General features: G+C 45.4%; 1 protein-coding gene across 1 annotated transcript in view; it reads right to left on the minus strand.

The window, feature by feature from the left end:
* LOC137377649 (disintegrin and metalloproteinase domain-containing protein 12-like) overlaps nucleotides 1–24786 on the minus strand; it is a 330681-nt gene extending 305895 nt beyond the window's left edge. Inside the window, exons 1-2 of the mRNA XM_068047535.1 lie at nucleotides 24480–24786; nucleotides 2386–2495 (exon numbers count right to left, since the gene is read on the minus strand). Of these exons, the coding sequence (XP_067903636.1) occupies nucleotides 2386–2495; nucleotides 24480–24684 (315 nt within the window). The 5' untranslated portion in view covers nucleotides 24685–24786. The remainder of the gene's footprint in view (nucleotides 1–2385; nucleotides 2496–24479) is intronic.
* Nucleotides 24787–26350: the final 1564 nt, after the last annotated feature.

The following is a 26350-nucleotide window of genomic DNA, read 5'->3' on the forward strand; positions in this document are numbered from 1 at the left end:
TCCTGAACAGGTCAGAAATTCCTCCCCAGCCTTTCCCTTTATTCTAAAACTATCCCAGTTGATATTTGGGTAAGTAAGGTCTATAGTTCTTGCACATTTCTGTCAATTCCCTGCAGATTTGCTCCTCTATCTTCTTTCACTATTTGAAGGCCTATCGAAGAGCTTCAGTAGCGTGATCATATCTTTCTTGTTTCTTAACTCTAACCAAATGGATTCTGTCTTTGCCCCCTCAAGGACATCCTCTCTTTCCAACACTACATTGTCTTCTCTGATCAGTACTGCCACCCCAACTCCCTTTTCTCCTTCGCTTTTTTTCTGGACATTGTGTATCCCTCAATATTAAGCACCCAGTTGTCACAATTTTTAAGCCATATTTCTCTAATTGCTACTGCATCATACTCCCAAATGGATATCTGTGCTTATAGCTCACCAACCATATTTACCAGGCTTTGTGAGTTTACATACATGCACTGTAAACCTAATTTAGATCTTATTGCATTACTCTTCTTCGGAACTGACAAATATTTAAAATGTCACAGGTTATAAGCAAGTGATGTGGGGGTGGGGCAAGAGATAACAAAGGAGAAGGTGCAGATTGGACAAGGCCACATAACTGACCAAAAGGTCATGGAGCAAAGGCAAACAATATGTTAATGGTGTGTTGAAAGACAAAGCATTAGTACAGAATAGGTGTTAACGGACTGAATATTGAACAGCAGCAAGTGCAAACATGAAAAAAAACGGGAAGTGATTAAGAAGGCAAATGTAATATTGTCGTTTATTGCAAGGGGAATGGAATATAAAAGTAAAGATGTTTTGCTACAGTTGTACAATGTATTGGTGAGACCACATCTAGAGTATTGTGTACTGTTTTGGTCTCCTTACTTAAGAAAGGATATAATTGCATTGGAAGCAGTTCAGAGAAGGTTCACTCAACTGATACCTGGGATGAAGGGGTTATCTTATGAGGAAAGGTTGAACAAGTTGGGTCTGTATTCATTGGAGTTTAGAAGAATGAGAGGTGATCTTATTGAAACATATAAGATCTAGAGGGGACATGACAAGATTGATGCTGAAAGGATGCTTCCCCTTGTGGGAAAGACTAAAACTAGGGGGCGCAGCTTTAAAATAAGTGGTCTCCCATTTAAGACAGAGATGAGGAGAAATTTTTTCTCTCAGAGGGTTGTGAGTCTGTGGAACTCTCTTCCCCAGAGAGAGGTGGAGGCAGGGACATTGAATATTTTTAATGCAGAGGTAGACAGATTCTTGACAAACAAGGAAGTCAAAGGCTATCAGGGAGGTAGGCAAGAAAGTGGATTTGTATCCACAAACAGATCAGTCATGATCTTATAGAATGGTGGTGCAGGGTCGAGGGGCCAAATGGCCTACCCCTGCACCTACTTCGTATGTTCGTGTGTATGTCTATCGCCACAGAAACACCTGTCTGTTCCCCTATCTATATAACCCCCTATCACTACTGCTTTCCAATTTTTTTCCTACACCTCTGTGCAGCTCAGCCATCTGTGGTTCCATGGAGTTGGCTCTGGCTGCACCCTTTAGATGAAACATCAATCTCACCAGTATACTGAATTGAATCATGGTTGGAGAGTGAGATGCACTCAGGGCATTCCAGCACTACCTGCCTGGCCCTCCTTGACTGTCTGGCGGTCACCCATTCCTTGTCTGCTTGCATACCTTTAAGCTGCGGGGTGACCACAGCTTAGTAAAATTGGCCTTTTCCTCAATAACATTCCCCAGTTTAAAGCTTTTAGAGTCATAGAGTTTTACAGCACAGAAACAGGCCCTTTGGCCCATCGTGTCTATGCCTGCCATCCAGCACCCAACTATACTCTTGGTCTGTCTTTATCCTTTTACATAACCATTCTAAATCTAACTGAATTATGATCACTACCACTAAAATGCTCTCCCACTGATACCTGCCGAGATTCATTCCCTGAAACTAAATCCAGAACTGGCTTACTATAATAAAAGCAAAATACTACGGATGCTGGAAATCTGAAATAAAAACAAGAAATGCTGGAACCAGCAGGTCTGGCAGCATCTGTGAAAAGAGAAGCAGAGTTAACGTTTCGGGTCAGTGACTAATCGAATTCAAATTTCACCATCTGCCATGGTGGGATTCAAACCCATATCCCCAGAGGACTCACCTGAACCTCTGGATTACTAGTCCAGTGACATAACCACTACACCACCACCTCTCCACAAAGCACAAAACACTTGTGTGTAAAAAGATTTTCCCATGTTGCGTCTGGTTCATCCATGGTTAGATTGGAATTATTTACATCACCACAGCAGATAGAGATGGAGCAGCAGGTTGGGTTGAGTTAATGTGATCAGACTGTAGAACGTTATCAAATTAATTACCTGCGGCAGGACGTCTACACTCCGTTTCTGTTTCCCTGATAAGACTTGTGGGAATACAAACTTGTAATTCTTCAGTTCTTCAAAAAGCTGTTCCTGATGAAATCGATCACCTGTTTGAAATACAAGGGGGGATTTATGGCATTTCAACAAAGATTAGTTCAAACTATTTACATTATTTGACATGCTACACAGCTACGGTCTGCAATACTGAGATCTCCCAGCAGCAGCAGCAGCAGACACCAGCATTGTCACCAGCACGGGTATGGCCCATCAACAGCAGACCGCTGCACTGGTTTCTCCTTGCACCAGCAGACCCCAGCACTCATATCCCCTAGCACCAGCAGATCACAACACTGGGATCTCCCAGCAATAGCATGGCCCAACACTGGGATCTCCAAGCACCAGCAGACACCAGCACTGGGATCTCCCAGTACTGGGATCTCCAGGCACCAGCAAGCCCCAGCAATCAGTACTGTCTGGTTATTGACCCTTCAGCCATTAGAAGCAGTTTATTTTTTGTGACTAGATTGCTTCTATTTCTTTTATATAATATGTTTTAAGGACTTATAGTTGAACTATGGGCATTGATTCAACTGGAAACTTGACGAGGCTGAACTTTGTGTTTTTTTTTTAAAAGAAGTAACCAGAAGGTTCGTTGTAAACAAGTCTTACTGGAAGGCAACCGTCTGTAAATAATCACCCAGCAGGGGTTGTTTTTGACTTGGGGAGATGTTTACGAAGAGGTGACAGGTCAAGATTTATAGATGTTAGAAGGCTTGATTTCTGGACTGTTTTTAGTTTCAGTTTGAACTGTTACAACAGACAGTTGGTTTTTGCCTGCCAGAAGAAGACCCAACTCCACTCCCTCTCTCTATCTTGAAATCAAATCCAGCATCCAGTATATCAGATTCCTATTTCCTTCTGTATTTGAAGAAACTGTGAGTATCGAATGTGCAGGAACTGAAACCTTGTTGCTGCATTTCTGCTGTGAGACCTATTTGAAGTCTCTGTAGCTGCATTTCATGGAAAGCCTACCCAAACTGATCTTCAACATCATCTGGAAAGAACTGTTCTCGGAAGATCCCAGTGACAGCCATCGATACGTATTTGGGATGCCAGACCAAAACAAAGGACATCTTTACATTTTTTTTTGTCATCAAGTATGATCAAGTATTCAGCCTAAGTTTTTTTTCTGTTTTTTTTGTGCTTTAACAAAAATCCGTTTTATGTTTCTGGTTAACCTGTGTGTGTGTGTGTGTGCCTAAGATAAATAAGGAGTTTTAATGCGACCTTTCATCACAGGCCTGAAACATTAACTCTGCTTCTCTCTCCACAGATGCTGCCAGAGTATTTTCAGCACTTTCTGTTTTTATTGCAGATTTTCAGCATCGCAGTATTTTGCTTTGATATTAAAAATGGGATTCTGATGAGGAAGTGGAGATCTCCTCACAGACCCGCAGATGAAGAATGGACGGTAGTTCATCAGATAGTGATACCGCCTAAGTATCACCAGGAATTATCAACGTTAGTGCATGAAATTCCTATAGTGGGACATGTGGGGATTCAGAAGACCAAATCTTGTATAAGTCAACATTTTTAATGTCTTTCCAAGGACGTAGTGCAGTTTTGTAAAATGTGCCATACATGCCAAATTATGAAAAAACCGCAAACTGCCATAAAACTGGCACCTCTATTTCCCGTACCAGTTTTTGGGGAACCAGTTAATAGGGGATTGGTAGACTGTGTAGGACCTTTACCGAAATCAAAAGCAGGACACCAATATATACTCACTATCATGGATATGGCTACTCGGTTCCCAGAGGCCATTCCCTTGAGAACAATTTCTGCTAAGGTAGTACTATCTAAAAGACTTGCAGGTGATAGGTAAATTGGCTGTTGTAAATTGCCCCTAGTGTAGGTAGGTGGTAGGGAATACGGGATTACTGTAGGGTTAGTATAAATGGGTGGTTGTTGGTCGGCACAGACTCGGTGGGCCGAAGGGCCTGTTTCAGTGCTGTATCTCTAAATTCAGTCGGTTCAAATTTTATATCTAAACTTTTTCCAGGAAGTTATGGGTAATTTAGGTATAACACAGTTAAAGTTTTCAGCAAACCACCCACAGACACAGGGAGCTTTAGAAAGGTACCATCAGACCTTCAAAACGCTCATGAATATCCCCACGATTGGGATAAAGGACTAGAATTTCTGTAGTTTGCCACTAGGGATTCACCTAATGAGTCTACAGGTTTTAGTCCTCCTGAATTAGTTTACGGACATGAGATAAGAGGTCCTCTAAAATGAATTGAAGAAAGCTTTTTAGAATAAAGGGACAAATCTTCTGCACTAGATTATCTATCCGTGTTCCAGAATGGCCCACGAGAGCCTGCAAAGTGACACAGGAACACCTTAAAGCTTCCCAAACAACTATGAAGAAATGGGCAGACAAGCCTGCTAAGACCTGAACATTTCAAACAGGGGATGAAGTGTTAGTATTATTACCTTTACAGGGTGAACCGTTAAAAGCACAGTTCAGTGGTCCGTGTAAAGTGGTCAAGAAAATCGGTAAAGTAAATTATTTAATTGACACCCCCGATCACCAGAAAAAGAATCAACTGCGTCAGATCAACATGTTAAAACAATATTATCACTGGGAGGAGGATAAGCAAACACAGGTATGTCAGGTAATAGGGACAGTGAAGAATGAAAGGGATAATGAGGAGGCCTAGACAATTCTCAAATTGAACCTCCTATTATCGGGTTAGCTAATACTGAATTGCAAGGGAGGATGGACCCTATGGGCTGTATTTTTAAAGCCCGCCGCAAAAAATTTGCGGCCCGCATATACAGGGCCCATGTCACAGAGCCGCCATGATTTCAAACGCAGCGGTTCATTAGCATGGCCAGGGTGGCCGTCTCCTCCCCCCCACACCCCCCGATGACGTGGAGGGGGGGGGGGGGGCGAGCCGTCACCGGCAATGGCGTTCGACACCAATTTTAAAGGGCTTACAGCCCTCAATGACCATTAAAATTTTCAAGGAACAGTGATTTTAAAGTTTATCAAAATGAATAAAATAAGCTTTCCATGCCCTTTCCCATCACTCCCCTTCCCCACCCCTCCATGGCATTACACATCATTCCTGCCCTTTTCCCCCCCTGGAATAATACCATGGAAATTTTACCTTTCCCACCGCCCCACCCCAAAGTTCAGAACCTTTGTCCTTTACCCTTCCGAATCACCCCGCCGAACAATCCAAACAGATTGACCCGACTCTGAGAAAAGCACCTCCTCCCCCGCTTCCCACAGGAGTCACGCCTCATTTTCAAAGGGGCAGCATTAGAGTTTTGCAGCACAGAAACAGGCCCTTCGGCCTATCGTGTCTGTATCAGCCATCAAGCCTATCGATTCCAATCCGATTTTCCAGCTCTTGGCCCGTAGCCTTGTATGCTATGGCGTTTCAAATGATCATCTAAATACTTCTTAAACGTTGTGAGGGTTCCTGCCTCTAGCACCCCTTCAGGCAGAGTGTTCCAGATTCCAACCACCCTCTGGGTGAAAAGATTTTTCCTCAAATTCCCCCTAAACCTCCTGCCCCTTACCTTAAATCTTTGCCCCCTGGTTATTAACCCCTCCGCTAAGGAAAAATGTTTCCTCCTATCTACCCGATCTATACCCCACATAATCAATCATGTCCCCCCTCAGCCTTCTCTGCTCTAAGGAAAACAACCCTAGCCTATCCAGTTTCTCTTCATAGCTGAAATGCTCCAGCCCAGGAAACATCCTGGTGAATCTCCTCTGCACCCTCTCCAGTGCAATCACATCCTTCCTATAAAGTGGCAACCAGAAATGTACAGAGTACTTCAGCTGTGGCCTAACTAGTGTTTCATACAGCTTCATCATAACCTCCCTGCTCTTATATTCTCTGCCTCAGCTAATAAAGGCAAGTATCCCATATGCCTTCCTAACCACCTTATCTACCTCTGCTGCTGCCTTCAGTGAACTATGGACAAGTACACCAAGGTCCCTCTGACCTTCTGTATTTCCTAGGGTCCTACCATCCATTGTATATTCCCTTGCCTTGTTGATCCTCCCAAAATGCATCACCTCACACTTCTCAGGATTAAATTCCATTTGCCACTGCTCTGCCCATTTTACCAGCCCATCTATATCGTCCTTTAATCTAAGGCTTTCCTCCTCACTATTTACAACACCACCAATTTTCATATCATCTGCGAACGTACTGATCATACCTCCTATATTCACGTCTAAATCATTAATGTACACTACAAACAGCAAGTGTCCCAGCACCGATCCCTGCGGTAAACCACTGGTCACAGGCTTCCAATTACAAAAACAACCCTGGACCATCACTATCTGCCTCCTGCCACAAAGCCATTTTTGGATCCAATTTGCCAAATTGCCCTGGATCCCATGGGCTCTTACCTTCTTGATTAATCTCTCATGTGGGACCTTATCAAAAGCCTTACTGAAGTCCCTGTAGACTACATCAACTGATTTACCCTCATCTACACACCTAGTCACCTCCTCAAAAAATTCACACAAATTCGGCGCAGGCTTGGAGGGCCGAATGGCCTGTTCCTGTGCTGTACTGTTCTTTGATCTTTGTTCTTATTTGTTAAACATGATATCCCCCTGACAAAGCCATGCTGACTATCCCTGATTAATCCCTGCCTCTCCAAATGGAGATTAATGCTGTCCCTTAGAATTTTTTCCAATAGTTTCCCAACCACTGATGTTAGACTCCCTGGCCTGTAATTACCTGGTTTATCCCTGCTACCCTTCTTGAATAATGGTACCACATTCAGTGTCCTCCTGTCCTCTGGTACCTCTCCTGTGGCCAGAGAGGATTTGAAAATTTGTGTCAGAGCCCCTGCAATCTCCTCCCTCACATAACGGTCTGGGATACATCTCACCTGGGCCTGAGGATTTATCCACTTTTAAGCCCACTAAAACCGCTAATACCTCCTCCCTTTCAATGCTAATTTGTTGAAGTATATCACAATCCCCCTCCCTGATCTCTACACCTACATTGTCCTTCGCCATAGTGAACACAGATGAAAAGTAATTGTTTAAAACCTCACCTACATCCTCTGGCTTCACACACAGATTGTCACGTTGGTTCCTAATGGGCCCTACTCTTTCCCTGGTTATCCTCTTGCTCTTAACATATTTATAACATGACTTGGGATTTTCCTTTATCTTGCCCACCAGTCTAATGTAGACTTTCCTACAAGTAGCTGCTCCCAGTAAACTTTGGCCACATCCTGTTTTATCGTATTGAAATCGGCCTTCCCCCAATTCAGTACCTTTATTTCCAGTATATCTTTGTCCTTTTCCATAACTACCTTAAATCATACAGAGTTATGGTCACTATCCCTGAAATGCTCCCCCACTTGTTCAGCTTCATTCACTAAGATTAGGTCCAGTACCACCCCTTACGTGTAGGACTTTCTACGTGCTGGCTCAAAAATGTCTCCTGGATACACTTTAATAATTCCACCCCCTTTAAGCCTTTTGCACTAAGACTATCCCAGTTAATTTTGGAGAAGTTGAAATCCCCTACGATTATTACCCTATTGTTTTTACACCTCTCTGAGATTTGCCTACATATCTGCTCCTCTATCTCTCCCTTACTGTTTGGAGGCCTGTAGTACCCTGTAGACCCCTTTTTGTTTATAAGTCCTACCCATATGGCCTCATTTGAGGAACCTTCTAAGATATCGTCCCTCCTTACTGCAGTAATTGACTCCTTGATCAATCGTGCAATACCACCTTTTTTACACCACCCCTCCCCTACCCCCACCACCCCCCGTCACGCCTGAAGATTCTATACCCTGGAATATTGAGCTGCCAGCCCTGCCCCTCCCTCAACCATGTCTCTGTGATAGCAATAATATCAAATTTCCATGCGTTAATCAACACCCTCAATTCATCTGATTTGCTTGTTAGACTCCTTGCAGTAAAATAGATGCAATCCAGCTTGCATTATTGGCTTGTGCCTCAAAAGGTCTATATTTGCTCTGCCTTCCAGACTGAATTAGCGACCCCTAGTTCTAGATTCTCCCAAGGAGGAAATATCCTTTCCACATCCACCCTGTCAAGACCCCTCAGGATCTTATATGTTTCATTCAAGTCGCCTGTTACTCTTCTAAATTCCAGCAGATACAAGCCTAGCCTGTCCAACCTTTCCTCATAAGCCCAGGTATGTCCTGTACACAAAAAGCAGGACAAGTCCAACCTGGCCAATTACCGCCCCATCAGCCTACTCTCAATCATCAGTAAAGTGATGGAAGGTGTCATCAACAGTGCCATCAAGCGGCACTTGCTTAGCAATAACCTGCTCAGTGACGCTCAGTTTGGATTCTGCCAGGGTAACTCAGCTCCTGACCTCATTTCAGCCTTGGTTCAAACATGGACAAAAGAGCTGAACTCAAGAGGTGAGGTGAGAATGACTGCCCTTGGCATCAAGGAGCCCTAGCAAAAGTGAGGTCAATGGGAATCGGCGGAAAACCCTCCGCTGGCTGGAGTCATACCTAGCGCAAAGGAAGATGGTTGGGGTTGTTGGAGGTCAATCATCCGAGCTCCAGGACATCACTGTAGGAGTTCCTCAGGGTAGTGTCCTAGGCCCAACCATCTTCAGCTGCTTCATCAATGACCTTCCTTCAATCATAAGGTCAGAAGTGGGGATGTTTGCTGATGATTGCACAATGTTCAGCACCATTCGCAACTCCTCAGATACTGAAGCAGTCCGTGTAGAAATGCAGCAAAACTTGGACAATATCCAGGCTTGGGCTGATAAGTGACAAGTAACATTCGTGCCACACAAGTGCCAGGCAATGACCATCTCCAACAAGAGAGAATCTAACCATCTCCCCTTGACATTCAACGGCATTACCATCGCTGAATCCCCCACTATCAACATCCTAGGGGCTACCATTGACTAGAAACTGAACTGGGGTAGCCATATAAATACCGTGGCTACAACAGCTGGTCAGAGGCTAGGAATCCTGAGGCGAGTAACTCACCTCTTGACTCCCCAAAGCCTGTCCACCATCTACAAGGCACAAGTCAGGAGTGTGATGAAATACTCTCCACTTGCCTGGATGGGTGCAGCTCCAGCAGCACTCAAGAAGCTCGACACCATTCAGGACAAAGCAGCCCGTTTGATTGGCACCCCATCCACAAACATTCACTCCCTCCACCACCGACGCACTGTGGCAGCAGTGTGTACCATCTGCAAGATGCACTGCAGCACTGCACCAAGGCTCCTTCGGCAGCACCTTCCAAACCCGCGACCTCTACCAACTGGAAGGACAAGGGCAGCAAATACATGGGAACACCACCACCTGCAAGTTCCCCTCCAAGTCACACACCATCCTGACTTGGAATTATATTGCCGTTCCTTCACTATCGCTGGGTCAAAATCCTGGAACTCCCTTCCTAACAGCACTGTGGGTATACCTATCCCAAATGGACTGCAGCGGTTCAAGTAGGCAGCTCACCACCACCTTCTCAAGGGCAATTAGGGATGGGCAATAAATGCTGGCCTGGCCAACGTCGCCCACATCTCATGAATGAATAAAAAAAAAACCTGCCAGGTATTAGTCTAGTATAGGGTTAGTCTGGTATATTAGTCGAGTATATCTACATAATTAGGGTGGCGCAGTGGTTAGCACTGCAGCCTCACAGTTCCAGCAACCTGGGTTTAGTTCTGGGTACTCCCTGTGCGGAGTTTGCAAGTTCTCCCTGTGACTGTGTGGGTTTCCACTGGGTATTCTAGTTTCCTCCCACAGCCAAAGAATTGTAGGTTGATAGGTAAATTGGCCACTGTAAATTGCTCCTAGTGTAGGTAGTAGAATTGAGGGAGGATGTGGTCAGGAATATAGGATTAGTATAAATGGGTGGTTGTTGGTCAGCACAGACTCAGTGGGTCAAAGGACTTATTTCAGTGCTGTATCTCTCTCTCTATGACTCTAATATATGATTCTAGTGTCTGGAATTTACTGCCAGGAATGGTGGTGGAGGCAAAAAAACCTCAATTCTTTTAAAAGTTACCTGGACATGAACTTGAAGGGCTGTAATCTGCAAGGCTACGGACCAGGTGCTGGAAGGTGGGATTAGATTTGGGGGCTAGTTTTTAGGGCTGTACAGACACAATGGGCTGAATGGCCTCCTTCTGTGCCATAATTTTTTTATGGTTCTATGGATCTTAAGCCTTCTCTGAACTGCTTCCAACTCATTTACATCCTTCCTTAAATAAGGAGACCAATACTGTACACAGTACTCCAGACGTGGTCTCACCAATGCCCTGTATAACTGAAGAATAACCTCCCTACTTTTGTATTCAATTCTCTTCACAATAAATGATAACATTCTATTAGCTTGCCTAATTACTTGCTGAACCTGGATACCAACCTCTTGTGATTCATGCGCCAGGACACCCAGATACCTCTGTATCTTAGAGCTCTGCAATCTGTAACCATTTAGATTATATGCTTCTTTTTTATTCTTCCTGCCAAAGTGGACAATTTCACATTTTCCCACATTATACTCAATTTGCCAGATCTTTGCCACTCACTTAACCTATCGATATCCCTTTGTAGCCCCTTTATGTCCTCTTCACAACTTACTTTCCTACCTATCTTTGTGTCATTCGCAAATTTAGCAACCATAACTTTTGTCCCTTCATCCAAGTCATTTATATAAATTGTAAAAAGTTGAGGCCCCAGCACTGATCCCTGTGGCACACCATTCATTACATCTTGCCAACCAGAGAATAACCTATTTATGCCTACTCTCTGTTTCCTGTTCGCTAACCAATCTTCTATCCATGCCAATATGTTACCCGTTACACCATGAGTTTTATTTTCCGCAATAACCTTTGATTTGGCACCTTATCAAGCACCTTCTGGAAATCTAAGTACAGTACATCCACCAGTTCCCCTTTATCCACAGCACATGTTACTTCTTTAAAGAACTCCAATAAATTGGTTAAGCATAATTTACCTTTCACAAAATCATGTTGACTCTGCCTGATTACCTTGAACTTTTCTAAATGCCCTGCTTTAACATCTTTAATAATAGCTTCTAACATTTTCCCTATGATAGATGTTAAGCAAACTGGCCTGTAGTTTCCTGCTTTCTGTGTCCCTCCCTTTTTGAATAAAGGAGTTCTATTCGCTATTTTCCAATCTAATGGAATCTTCCCCAAATCTAGGGAATTGTAGAAAATCAAAACCAACGCATCTACTGTCTCACTAGCCACTTCCTTTAAGACCCTAGGATGAAGTCCATCAGGACCCGGGGACTTGTCAGCCTGCATCTCCAACAATTTGCTTAGTACCACTTTCCTGATGACTGCAATTTTCTTAAGTTCCTCCCTCCCTTCCATTTCCTGATTTACAGCTATTCCTGGGATGTTATTTGTATCCTCTAAGGTGAAGACTGATGCAAAATACCTGTTCAATTCATCTCCCATCTCCTTATTTTCCCTTATTAATTCCCCAGGCTCACTTTCAATAGGACCAACGCTCACTTTGTTAACTTTTCATTTTTAAATATGTAGAAACTCTTACTATCTCTCTTTATTTTTCTTGCCAGCTTTCTCTTGTACTCTAATTTTCCCCTCATTATTCCGTCCAATCTTCTGACCTGCCATCCTTTTTTGCGCAATTAAGTTTCTCTAAGTTTGATACTATCTTTAACTTTTTAATTAACCATGGATGGTGGGTCCTCCCCTTGGAATGTTTCTTTCTCTTTGGAATGTATCTAGTCTGTGTATTCTGAAATATCCCCTTAAATGTCTGCCACTGCATCTCTATTGACCTATCTCTTAATCTACTTTACCTGTTCACTTTTGCTAGCTCTGCTTTCATGCCCTCATAGTTTCCCTTATTTAAGTTTAAAATACCTGACTTAGACCCACTCTTCTCTCCCTCAAACTGAATCTAAAATTCAATCATATTATGATCGCTGCTGCCTAGGGTTGTCTTCACTATGAGGTCATTAATTAATCCTATCTCATTGCACAGTACCAGGTCTAGTATAAAAGCAAAATACTGCGGATGCTGGAAATCTGAAACAAAAACAAGAAATGCTGGAATCACTCAGCAGGTCTGGCAGCATCTGTGGAAAGAGAAGCAGAGTTAACGTTTCGGGTCAGTGACCCTTCTTCGGAAGGGTCTTCCGTATAGTCTGCTCTCTGGTTGGCTCCAGAATGCACTGTTTTAAGAAACTATCCCAAAAGCATTCGAGGCCAACTTTACCCATCTGATTTTTCAAAACTATATGTAGATTAAAATCCCCCAAAATTATCACCATACCTTTCTGACAAGCATCCATTATTTCTTCCTTTATACCCGTTCCACCGTGTGGTTACTGTTCGGGGGCCTGTACACCACTCACACATTATGCCTTTATAATTTTTCATCTCGATCCAAACTGCTTCTACATCTTGGTTTCCTGAATTTAGGTCAGCCCTCTCTACTGTGCTAATACCATCATTAATTAACAGAGCTACTCCTCCACCTTTTCCTAGCTTCCTGTCCTTCCTAAATATCAGGTACCCTTCAATATTCAGGCCGTCTATAATATCTATAATATCTATGCCATCCTGCAACCATGTCTCTTTAAGGCTATCAGGGATTGTACTTATTTATTTCTATTTGTGTTATGAGTTCATCTGTTTTGTTGTGAATGCTATATGCATTCAGATACAGAGCCTTTAGTTTTGTCCTTTTATTACGTTCGTAACCTCTAGCCTTGTCTGCTGATTTACTCTTAGATTTGTTTCATGCTGGGCCCCCACCTGCCAAGAATGAAGCATGTAAATTTCGCCATATGGATATTAAATTTCAAATTGGTGCTGGGAAGAAGAGAAGGCCTGCTACAAGGGCTGCCAGACACTTAGCTGGAGGATATTTGCATACCAATAGGGACAAGAGAGGTTACTTCCCTTATCTATTTATCCTAAAATGGACTTCGATCACCAGGTATTCTGTGTAAGAAGAGACATTCCAGGGTCTGCTAGGACAAAAGAATCCACAAACACAGAAGTGGTTACACCAGTTGGCCACGTGACTACCCTGCTGGCCAACTTGGGGAGTTTTGAATTGTACAGGCAGTTTTTGAACTCAGAGAGACTGTTTGCTCCTGGACTGAGAAGACCTCTCCTGTCTGCTCCCATCTCTTTCTCACAAGCCTTTGGACCCACTGAAGACACATGAACCTCAAGAGAGAAAAGTCTCCGACATTGAACAAGGTTTAAGAAGAATACTGGGCCCCAATGAAAAGCAAAACCTACCTACAATCAAGGACTCTACAGCGAGCTCAAAGAACAGTAACCAAAACCATCTTCAGATATTGCCTCAAACTTTTCCACTTTATTTCTTCGGCTCTTTTCTGTCTCTATCTGCATGTGTGTATTGCGTATGCATGCTAGTGTGGGCGCGATGCATATCCATACACATTAACCCAATTAGAGTTTAAGTTTAATAAAGTTCAACCTTTCTTCTTTAAACCTAAGAAAACCTGTTGTGCTGGTTTCTTTGCCTTACAATTGGAAAGCAGTGAACAAGGATACACCAAGGGGAAGCTAAAAACACAGTGTGTTTAAAATTAAATCCTGTTACGGTAAGACCGAGGGAGGCTGAGAGGGAACCCCTAGACCCCTTTCTCACTTGGTCGTAACGTAATCACTGTCCCTTCCTGTCACCATCTGTTTATCTTTTCCCATATTAATAACTTTCTCTCTTGCCTTGTCTCTACTCCTTTATTTATCACACCTTCCCAAATTTGGTCCCTTGCCCCCACTGAGTATTGCTGAGTATTTCCAGCACTTTTTGTTTGAATGCCCAAGAATCGTCCTCTGGGAGGAAGAAGAAACCAATGCCCCAGAAGGTGCACCATCACCTGCCTCTTCTTCCACCTCGGCCAGTGCAGATAAATCCACAAGGTCCGCAGGGGGTTTCAGATTACAATCTGGGTCACAAGCTGGTGGTCACACAGACACATCCCAGCAGCTGAGGGAGCATGTGCCATCTGGGTCCCCTGACAATCGGAGGACTGCTGAAGACCAGGTCCCTGCTCAGTCCCACACTCAAGATGGTCCTCTGTTTGCTGCTATGCGAAGTCTGCCGGATGTGCAGCAAAGCTATGTGGAAAATATGTCGCAAATGCTTGAGGTCATGCGTGGCTTTGCGTGTGCCATGGAGGAGCATCTAGTTCTGGTCACCACACTTCAGGAAGAATGTGACTGTCCCTGAGGATTCCAGGGATGGAGGATTTTAATTACAAGGTTAAGTTGGAAAACTATAAGCTCCCTAGGAAGCTCCCTTGCTGTTCAACTCTATCCATGGCCATCTGCTCCCATTCTTAGTGTTTTCTCCCCCAATCTACCCTCTTAAACTGTTTAAATTCCTCTGGCTCTTTAATCAGCTCATTTTAGCCCTAACTACAAGCTAACAGCTAGTTTAATGTTACCTGGGCCCACTGCCCTCCCCTAGCCTTACCTGCTCTTTGTTTTCCTCACTGAGCACTCAATGGAATTGAACGCAATCCGGACGAAATTGCAAAGTACAGCTGGTGATACTTTGATCTTCGATCCTGCTGTCTACACCGTCCAGAGTGTCCGCGGCCACGGCGTGCAGTAAGTCCATTGCAGAGAAGAAGGAGCAGTGGGACCCTAGGGCAATAAGACCATCACAGAGGGGAAGCCTTGAAAAAAGGTGCCCCGAACACGCAAAAAAGCCACGAACGGCTCCTCGGCCACATCTTCAAAGCGCCCGCGGGAGACGGCTCGGAGAGCATCTGCAGTGCAATGTCGGCGAATTCCTGCTGGCACCTGCGCCCGAGGCTGTTGCTCACCTCCCGAGGATGCGGATGAGCTTTCCCAGCGTCGATGGTGGGAACTGATGAAATGGTTTATTACCTGCACCCCCTTTCCCCCCACTTCCCCCCCTTTCCCCTTCCCCTTCCCAGCTCACACCCCCTGCACCCCCCTCCCCCACCCCCTCCCCCCTCGCAGCCCCTTCCCAGCTCCCCCCTCGCACCATCTTCCCCCTGCACCCACTTCCCCTGCACCCCTCGCCACTCCCTTACAGCCCCCTTCCCAGCTCCCCCTCGCACCCCCTTCCCTCCACCCTCCCCCTCGCACCCCCTCCTCCCACCGGCATCCTCCTACCGCTGTGTAGGGGCCCTAACAACCCCACTGCCTTGTGGGCACCTCGGGAGAGACCAAGGCTAAGGGAGTAAACCCGAACAAAAAATCCGGAGCGGAACCCCGTAGGCGGTCATGTGTCACCTTTGGCATGTTTCCGGCAGTTCCTGCAGTCATACCGGTGCCAAGCGTCGTGCTCTGCACTCCTTTGGACCCCACCAGAAAGGCCGAGAGGGGGGTTTTGATGCTCGGGCAACTCTCAACCTCCATACATTCGCCCAGGCATGCGCCATGGGGAGGTCACTCCATAGTCGCCTCACAGCGACTGAAACAACACGGAAGGCAGCAGTTACAGGTTATAAGTCCAGCTCAATTGGCGTAGAGATTGGGCGCCACGGGTTGCCTTTGTCGGTGGGAGAGGTCATCGCACCTCACTGGACAGCTACCGCCCGCCTCAAACCGGGCAGCCCCCGGTCAATAAGGTTCTGTCCCGCCACAGTCCATCTGCTTCAATAGGTGCTTGGAGCTCAGGGTCATTGCCCGAAAAGTGGACTGCAACACCACACCAAACAACACGAAAAAAGGAAAGAAGCTACTAGCCCTTCGCTTTGCAAGCTGGAACGTCAGAACTATGTGTCCTGGCCTGTCGGAAGACCTTACACAAATCAATGATTCTCGGAAGACCGCCATCATTAACAACGAGCTCAGTAGACTCAATGTAGACATTGCAGCACTTCAGGAGACACGCCTCCCTGCGAGTGGATATCTAACAGAGCAAGACTACACCTTCTTCTGGCAGGGCAGGGATCCTGAAGAACCAAGACAGCATGGAGTGGGCTTCGCCATCAGAAACTTCTTGCTCAGCATGATAGAGCCTCCCTCAAATGGCTCGGAACGCATACTGTCCATCCGACTGCTCACCGCCTCTGGTCCAGTACACCTACTCAGCATCTATGCTCCAACACTCTGCTCCCCATCTGAAGCTAAAGACCAGTTCTACAAGGAACTCCATAATATCATTAGTAGCATCCCCAACACCGAACATCTGTTCCTGCTGGGGGACTTTAATGCCAGGGTTGGGGCTGACTCATGGCCCTCCTGCCTTGGACGCTATGGCGTTGGAAGGATGAATGAGAATGGACAGAGACTGCTTGAGTTGTGTACCTATCATAACCTCTGCATCACCAACTCGTTCTTTCACAATAAACCCTGTCACCAGGTTTCATGGAGGCACCCAAGATCACGTCGTTGGCACCAGCTGGACCTCATCATCACAAGGCGAGCCTCCTTAAACAGTGTTCAAATCACACGCAGCTTCCACAGTGCGGACTGCGACACCGACCACTCCCTGGTGTGCAGCAAGGTTAGACTCAAAGCAAAGAAGCTGCATCACTCCAAGCAGAAGTGTCACCCGCGCATCAACACGAGCAGAATTTCTCTTCCACAGCTGTTACAAAAATTTCTAAGTTCACATGTAAAAGCCCTTCAAAACACTCCCACAGGGGATGCTGAGACGAAGTGGGCCCACATCAGAGACGCCATCTCTGAGTCAGCTTTGACCACCTACGGTAAATGCGCGAAGAGGAATGAAGACTGGTTTCAATCTCATATTGAAGAGCTGGAACCTGTCATAGCCGCTAAGTGCATTGCACTGTTGAACTACAAGAAAGCCCCCAGCGAGTTAACATCCGTAGCACTTAAAGCAGCCAGAAGCACTGCACAAAGAACAGCCAGGCGCTGCGCAAATGACTACTGGCAACACCTATGCAGTCATATTCAGCTGGCCTCAGACACCGGAAACATCAGAGGAATGTATGATGGCATAAAGAGAGCTTTTGGGCCAACCATCAAGAAGATCGCCCCCCTCAAATCTAAATCAGGGGACACAATCACTGACCAATGCAAACAAATGGACCGCTGGGTTGAGCACTACCTAGAACTGTACTCCAGGGAGAATGTTGTCACTGAGACTGCCCTCAATGCAGCCCAGCATCTACCAGTCATGGATGAGCTGGACGTACAGCCAACAAAATCGGAACTCAGTGATGCCATTGATTCCCTAGCCAGCGGAAAAGCCCCTGGGAAGGACAGCATTACCTCTGAAATAATCAAGAGTGCCAAGCCTGCTATACTCTCAGCACTACATGAACTGCTTTGCCTGTGCTGGGACGAGGGAGCAGTACCTCAGGACATGCGCGATGCCAATATCATCACCCTCTATAAAAACAAAGGTGACCGCGGTGAATGCAACAACAACCGTGGAATCTCCCTGCTCAGCATAGTGGGGAAAGTCTTTGCTCGAGTCGCTTTAAACAGGCTCCAGAAGCTGGCCGAGCGCGTCTACCCTGAGGCACAGTGTGGCTTTCGTGCAGAGAGATCAACCGTTGACATGCTGTTCTCCCTTCGTCAGATACAGGAGAAATGCCGCAAACAACAGATGCCCCTCTACATTGCTTTCATTGATCTCACCAAAGCCTTTGACCTCGTCAGCAGACGTGGTCTCTTCAGACTACTAGAAAAAATCGGATGTCCACCAAAGCTACGAAGTATCATCACCTCATTCCATGACAATATGAAAGGCACAATTCAGCATAGCGGGGCACCTCATCAGACCCCTTTCCTATCCTGAGTGGTGTGAAACAGGGCTGTGTTCTCGCACCCACTGTTTGGGATCTTCTTCTTCCTGCTGCTTTCACATGCGTTCAAGTCTTCAGAAGAAGGAATTTTCCTCCACACAAGATCAGGGGGCAGGCTGTTCAACCTTGCCCGTCTAAGAGCGAAGACCAAAGTATGGAAAGTCCTCATCAGGGAACTCCTCTTTGCTGACGATGCTGCTTTAACATCTCACACTGAAGAGTGTTTGCAGAGTCTCATCGACAGGTTTGCGGCTGCCTGCAATGAATTTGGCCTAACCATCAGCCTCAAGAAAACAAACATCATGGGACAGGACGTCAGAAATGCTCCATCCATCAATATCGGCGACCACGCTCTGGAAGTGGTTCAAGAGTTCACCTACCTAGGCTCAACTATCACCAGTAACCTGTCTCTAGATGCAGAAATCAACAAGCGCATGGGAAAGGCTTCCACTGCTATGTCCAGACTGGCCAAGACAGTGTGGGAAAATGGCGCACTGACACGGAACACAAAAGTCTGAGTGTATCAAGCCTGTGTCCTCAGTACCTTGCTCTATGGCAGCGAGGCCTGGACAACGTATGTCAGCCAAGAGCGACGTCTCAATTCATTTGATCTTCGCTGCCTCCGGAGAATACTTGGCATCAGGTGGCAGGACCGTATCTCCAACACAGAAGTCCTCGAGGCGGCCAACATCCCCAGCTTATACACACTACTGAGTCAGCGGCGCTTGAGATGGTTTGGCCATGTGAGCCGCATGGAAGATGGCAGGATCCCCAAAGACACATTGTACAGTGAGCTCGCCACTGGTATCAGACGCACCGGCCGTCCATGTCTCCGCTTTAAAGACGTCTGCAAACGCGACATGAAGTCTTGTGACATTGATCACAAGTCGTGGGAGTCAGTTGCCAGCGATCGCCAGAACTGGCGGGCATCCATAAAGGCGGGGCTAAAGTGTGGTGAGTCGAAGAGACTTAGCAGTTGGCAGGAAAAAAGACAGAAACGCAAGGGGAGAGCCAACTGTGTAACAGCCCCGATAAACAAATTTTTCTGCAGCACCTGTGGAAGAGTCTGCCACTCTAGAATTGGCCTTTATAGCCACTCCAGGTGCTGCTCCACAAACCACTGACCACCTCCAGGTGCTTAACCATTGTCTCTCGAGACAAGGAGGCCAAAGAAGAAGAAGTTGGAAAACGCTGGGTTTGTTCTCCTTCGAACAAAAGAGATTGAGGGGACATTTGTACAATAGAAGTGTACAAGATTATGACAGGCTTTGATAAATCAGACAAGGAAAAGCTGTTCCCATTAACTAATGGTACAAGGACTAGGGGAAACAAATTGAAAGTTTTGGGCAAGAGATGCAGGGGGAATATGAGGAAGCACTTTTTTATGCAGCAGGTGGTATTGGCCTGGAACTTGCTGCCCACAAGTGTGGTGGAAGCGGAAACGATCAATGATTTCAAGGGGAAGTCGGATGGCCACTTGAGGGAAATAAACTTGCAAGGATATGGGAATCGAGCAGGGGAGTGGGACTGACTGGATAGCTCAATATAGAATTGGCACAGACTTGATGGGCCGAATGGCCTCCTTCTGTACCGTAAATGGCTCTATGACTCTATGAGTCTACGCAAGACAAGACATCTGCCATGTCCCAGGCTTTTTTTTAATATTCGTTCATGGGATGGAGGTGTCGCTGGCTAGGCCAACATTTATTGCTCATCCCTAATTGCCCTTGAGAAGGTGGTTGTGAGCCTATGGATTCCTCATTGAGAGTCTGACAAGCTCCATGGCAGGTCTGATTGAGCACTCGGGCCATATGCAATCTGACCTGCACTGCATCGCTGTTGCCATGAGTTCCATGCAGCAGTGTCTAAGAGAGAGGGGGATGAGGAACCTGGACCTCCCTCCAGGTGCTCCACCCTCTCGGGGATACAGGCAGGTGTCATTGTGTAACCAGATGGAGGAGGAGCACATGCCAGCTGCCCCAGGCTTTCCTCTCAGGACACCCCCAGGGTAACAGCGTCTCGGCCTCCCCCCGCCTCGTCATTGATCCCCTTACCTAGAATAGGCGAGCACACAGGGGATATTCAAGCAACATTGCTGCTAACCCTCAGTAGGATGGAGCCATCAAGCCTCATTCCTCCAGAGGATGCCTACCACCATCATCCACAACAGTGGGGCAACACACTGAGAAGACTGCCAGCCTCCACCTCAGCTGCTAATGTCAGAGTGGCACATAGACATAGTGGAAGAAAAAATAAATCGAAACAGTTTTGATCACGAAGGTGGCACAGGTGCTGTACAACTTTAGAAATTTAGATCATTTAGAAAACTTTAGTGCCATCAGGCAGAGTCAATATGGTTTTGTGAAAGGGAAATTGTGTAATTTATTAGAGTTCTTTGAGGAAGTAACAAGCAATGTGGATAAAGGGGAACTTGTGGATGTGGTGTACTTGGATTTCCAGAAGGCATTTGACAAGTGCCACATCAAATGTTACTAAACAAGGTAAGAGCCCATGGTGTAGGCATGTCTGCAGTCTGCGCCCTCTGTGGCGTGTACTGAAGAGCCCCTCCAGACCGGTAAAGGCAATGGAATCACATTTTCAGCATGTCAATGGTGTTCAATGATGACTCTGGTGGATGCCCATGTATTATTTAAATGGAAAGAGATTGCAGAGCTGTGAGATGCAGAGGGATCTAGGTGTCCTAGTACACAAAACTCAAAAAGTTAATATGCAGGTAAAGCAAGTGACTAAGAAGGCAATTGCAATGTTGTCATTTCGTGCAAGGAGAATGGAATATAAAAGTAGAGATGTTTTGCTACAGCTGTACAGGGCATCCATGAGACCACATCTAGAGCATTGTGTACAGTTTTGGTCTTCTTACTTAAGAAAAGGATATAATTACATTAGAAGCAGTCATTCGACTGATTCCTGGGATGAGAGGGTTATCTTATATATGGGCAGGTTGAGTCTGTATTCATTGGAGTTTAGAAAGATGAGGTGATCTTATTGAAACATATAGATGCTGAGGGGACTTGATAGGGTGGATGTTGAAAGGATGTTTCCCCTTGTGGGGGAAATAAAACTAGTGAGCACAGTTTAAAAATAAGGGGTCACCCATTTAAGGCAGAGATGAGCAGAAATGTTTTCTCTCAGAGGGTTGCGAGTCTGTGGAACTCTCAACCCTGGAGAGCGGTGCAGGCAGGGTCAATGAATGTTTTTAAGGCAGAGGTAGACAGATTCTTGACAAACAAGGGAGTCAAAGGGTATCAGGGGTAGGCAGAAAAGTGGAGTTGAGTCCACAATCAGATCAGCCATGATCTTATAGAATGGTGGAGCAGGCCGGAGTGGTCAAATGGCCTACTCCTGCTCCTGCGTGAGTGACATTGTAGCTCTCTTCAGCAGTGCTTCGGAGATGACATGCTGGTGTCATCAACCATGTATAAAGGGGGTAAACCCTTGTCACTCAGGATCTAGCCATCTATGAGGCTGTGGTGCTAACCACTGCGCCACTGTGCCGCCTTATGTAGAGGTTTTGCACAAGTTTACAAAATGGTGTTCTCAGACACCCGCAACCTCCTACTGCAATGGAAGTCAGATGCTTCAGAGCTGTATAACAGAGGCAATGATCTCACAGCTGTAGATCATGCCATTTAGTTTCAAGCCTTTCTCTTGCCTGCGATTTTCTATCAACTGCATCACCTGATGACAAGTATATCAACGACCTATGTTGTCTCAGCAGTGGAAGGAATCCTAAAACTCAGTTAAAAAGCATGTGGACAAGAATTGTTGGGACTGGTTTCCTTGCAGAAGAGAAGATTGAGAGGAGATTTGAAACAGGCATTCAAAATTATGAGGGGTCTGGACAGAGTATATAGGGAGAAACTGTTCCCATTGTTTGAAGGATCAAGAACCAGAGGGCACATATTTAAGGTAATTGGCAAACGAAGCAATGGCGACATGGGAAAAAACTTTTTCAGGCAGCGAGTGGTTAGGTTCTGGAATGCACTGACTGAGAGTTTGGTAGAGGCAAGTTCAATCGAGGCATTCAAGAGGGAACTGGATTATTTGAAAAGCAAGAATGTGCAGGGCTACAGGGAGAAGCCGTGGGAGTGGCAATCGGAGAATTGGTCCTCCAGAGAGCCAGCAGACATGACACACTAAATGGCCTCTTTCTTTGCTGTAACCATTCTTTGATTCTATGATTCTCTGTATTAAATTCTATCTGCCAACTGTCTGCCCATTCTGCTAGCAGTCAATTGGTATCATCCTCACTGTCTACCACACCTCCAAGTTTGGTATCATTAGCAATTTTGACATGTTACTCTGTATTCCAACATCCAAGTCATTTATGCATATCATGTTCCGAGGTTGCTTCTATTTCTTTTGTAAAATATGTGTTCAGGACTTATATTTGAATTATGGACACAGATTCAACTGGAATTTTAAAGAGATTGCTGAACTTTGTGTGGTTTTTTTTATAAAGGAAGTTACCAGAAGGTTACTGGTTTCGGCTAGTAAACAAGTCTTACTAGAAGGCACCTGAACTATTTTCAAATAACCCAGCAGGGGCTGTTTTTGACCTGCAGAGATATTTACACAGGAGTGACAGGCTGAGATTTCTAGACATCATGAGACTTGACTTATGGAAAAGGTTTTAGTTTAAATTTGAACTGCTAAAAAAGCCAGTTTGCTGCTTGACCTGCCAGGAGACTACCAGCTCATCTCTCTTGAAAAGAAACCCTGTAATTTCAATGTGACAGATTCCTATTTCCTCCTGTATTTGAAGAAACCTTGCATCGAACGTTTGCGAACTAAAACCTTGTTGCTGCTTCCTGCTGCAAGAACTATTTTTGGAGCCTCTGTAGCTGCATCTCCTGGAAAGCCTACCCAAACTGATTTTCAATATCACCTGGAAGGAACTGTTCTAGGAAGATCCTAGTGATAGCTGTCTAACTGCATTTGGGATGCCTAACCAACACAAAGGACATCATCTTTCCACACCTTCTTTTCAGCCTACGTGTTTTTTTTCCTTCTGTTTTCTTTGTAACAGCTGTAAACAAAAATTCCTTCCCCCTCCCCCCCCCCCCCCCCCCCCCCCACCCCCCCAGTTAACCAGTTGTGCATGTAAGTGTGAGTGTATGAGGGCTTGGATAAATAACGGACTTCAATATTTCAATTTGTGTATAGGGTCATAGAGTCATAGTCAGAGTTTTACAGCACAGAAACATCGAGTCTGTGCTGGCCATCCAGCACCCAACCATTCTAATCCCATATTCCTGCACTTGGCCCATAGCCTTGTATGCTATGGTGTTTCAAGTGCTCATCTAAATACTTCTTAAATCTTGTGAGGGTTCCTGCCTCCACCACTTCTTCAGGCAGTGCGTTCCAGATTCCAACCACCCTCTGGGTGAACAAATGTTTCCTCAAATCCCCTCTAAACCTCCTGCACCTTACCTTAAATCTATGCCCCCTGGTTATTGACCCCTCCGCTAAGGAAAAGGTTTCTTCCTATCTAATCTATCAATGCGTCTCATAATCTTGTACACCTCAATCATGTCCCCCCTCAGCCTTCTCTGCTCTAAGGAAAACAACCCTAGCCTTTTCAGTCTCTTCATAGCTAAAATACTCTAGCCTAGGCAACATCCTGGTAAATCTCCCCTGCACCGTCTCCAGTGCAATCACATCCTTCCTATAGTGTGGTGACCAGAACTGTACACAATACTCCAGCTGTGTCCTAACTAGCATTTAATACAGCTTTATGTATACGTTTTACTTAATTATTGGTTACAACTTGATTTATACTAAGCTGATAATTTTGATGTTTATTAAAGAAATGCTGTTTTTCTTGGAAAAATAGAGTACATGATTGACTGTCGATAAGTGGGAAAATTTAAATATATGTTGTGACCTGTGAAGAAGTGGGACTGAATTAACAGTGCACTCCTCCTGTCTCAGTTGTAACAATCAAAAAAGCAGTGGTCTTAGCACTGACCCTTGGGGAACATCACTGTTTACCATCCTCCACTCTGAAAAACAACCATTTATAACTTGCTGTTTTCTGTCCTTTAGCCAATTTTTTATCCAATTGGACACTGACCCTTCTATTCGATGAGCCTCAATTTTGTTAACCAGTCTTTTATGTGCTAGTGTTATACCCCCTGAACAGTGGCAGTGCGGTATCTAGACCATTTCTTCATTGACGTATTTTCAATATTTGCAATATTTCCAGTATTTATACAACAGTAGAGGCACTGAGGCTAAAACTGTCACTTTTCTTCCTCACCTGAAGCAGTTATTTGTCCATTTGCAGTAGCTCCTTTAATCTCCGTGTCCCAATCAGCTCCTGGTGAATGACCGGGGACTTTTAACAATGTCCCGCTTCTGAGACCTATCACATGGTCACCAGTTGTCTCTTCATTCTCTGCTGCTGAAAGACTTAAAACCTGGCACCAGATCAGAAATACCAAACACACATTGCTGCCAAACATTGTGAATAATCACAACCCGTTGTTCTCCAACTCAAAGTTCTCTCCCTTTATTAACACATTTTTCTCTGTCTGTCCTCCTCGTCAATCTCCTTTCCCCTCAAGTTCCTCTGTCCTTCGCGCTGTCAATCTGCCTCTGTCTCAGTTTGTTTTTGAATCTGTGTCAGTCAGTGATTTATGACCCAACCTTACCCAGGAAGTAGGAGGAGGAAGTGAAACACGGAAACCCTGAACAAGAGACAGGTTTGAATATGTTGGGAGCAGGACCAAGCACATGGAGAGGCAGTGCATCCTGCTGGTATATTGCAAGCGCCAACAACACAGATGCAGAATGCACAGAAGTAGGTTTCCGACTTCCTGTGCATTACGGAGGGAGTGCTGTATTGTCAGAGGTGCCAAATTTGGGAATTAAGTTAGACATTGACTTCCTTCTTTAAGACAAACAACTGTCCCTCCAACTCTGCTGTAACTCCAGGCCATTTTCCTGGATAAAAGTGAATAACCCCTCATGAGAGGTTGGTGGGGGTGGGAGCGGGTTGCCTATGGTGGTTTCCTGCTGCCAAGGGAGAGCACACCAAGTCGTGCAGCAACAATGACTGTATATCTCAGCCAAGACCCCAATTTACAAAGTAACTGGCAAGAGAACCAGAGGCAAGATGAGGTTTTATTACACAGTGAGTAAAGGGAGATGGAAACAAAATCAATAGTAATTTTCACAAATACTTGAAAAGGAAAATTTGCACAGCTATGGTGAAAGAGCAGGGAAGTGGGACAGATTGGAATATTCTTCCTACACCCCTGCCTGGCTGCTCCTCTGCACAACTGAAAAACCCTTCTCATAACCTCCCTTTCTGACCATTCTTGTATTCAATTCGTATGACTTTTCTTCCACTTTCCGCTGACTGACCTCTGATGCCCTGTGAAACACTGTGGGACATACTGTTATATCAGAGAGCAGTGCAGGTACAGCTTGTCATTTCATTTGGAGATATGCTTCGTGTTCAGATGAAGAAACCCACACAGAACATATAACTGTCTGTTCTCTGACGTAGGGAAAAAGCACACAGCAGGCGTCAGTCCCAGTCCAGAAGTTACAGTGTGACATTCAGGAACAAACCCTGCTGTTCTAAACAATTTACATGGTCAGTAACTTTGTTTTTCTTCCCATTTTCCAGAATTTGCATTGAAATTATTCCCTCTCCTCAGCGATCTGTTTGTGAAAGCTCACTGATTGCAGTTTACATGACAGTTCACCTGTTTATAACAGAGGTTTCTGAGCTGTTTATTCTTGTATGACTCACCTGTGCGGAGGGACTCTTTGCCTTTGGGGCATTCCTACTCACAGGTATCTGTCCTGCCTCCACTGCACTCCACTGTGGCACTTCGACTAGGAAAGGCATCGCCCTCACTGTTGGTTTGCCTTATTGGGAACTTTCCTTGTCCCTGCAGGTTTCAGTAAATGTTGGTAGCAGCCTTGGTAAGGTGCTTCTTTGGCCTGCATTTATGTAAGAGGGTGTGGGGTCTAATTTTCCCAACATTTCATTTGACCAGACAGTAGGGGGTTCCATTTGGGAATCTTCCCGACCCTCCTTTAACCTGTCCTCACTGCCCTTTTCGTCTTGTTCCTTACTGCCAGATTTGTGCCTGGCTGCCCCCTTTTATTTTCGGC

The sequence above is a fragment of the Heterodontus francisci genome, chromosome 1, assembly GCF_036365525.1.
Source record: "Heterodontus francisci isolate sHetFra1 chromosome 1, sHetFra1.hap1, whole genome shotgun sequence".
In the NCBI taxonomy this organism is placed as follows: domain Eukaryota; kingdom Metazoa; phylum Chordata; class Chondrichthyes; order Heterodontiformes; family Heterodontidae; genus Heterodontus; species Heterodontus francisci.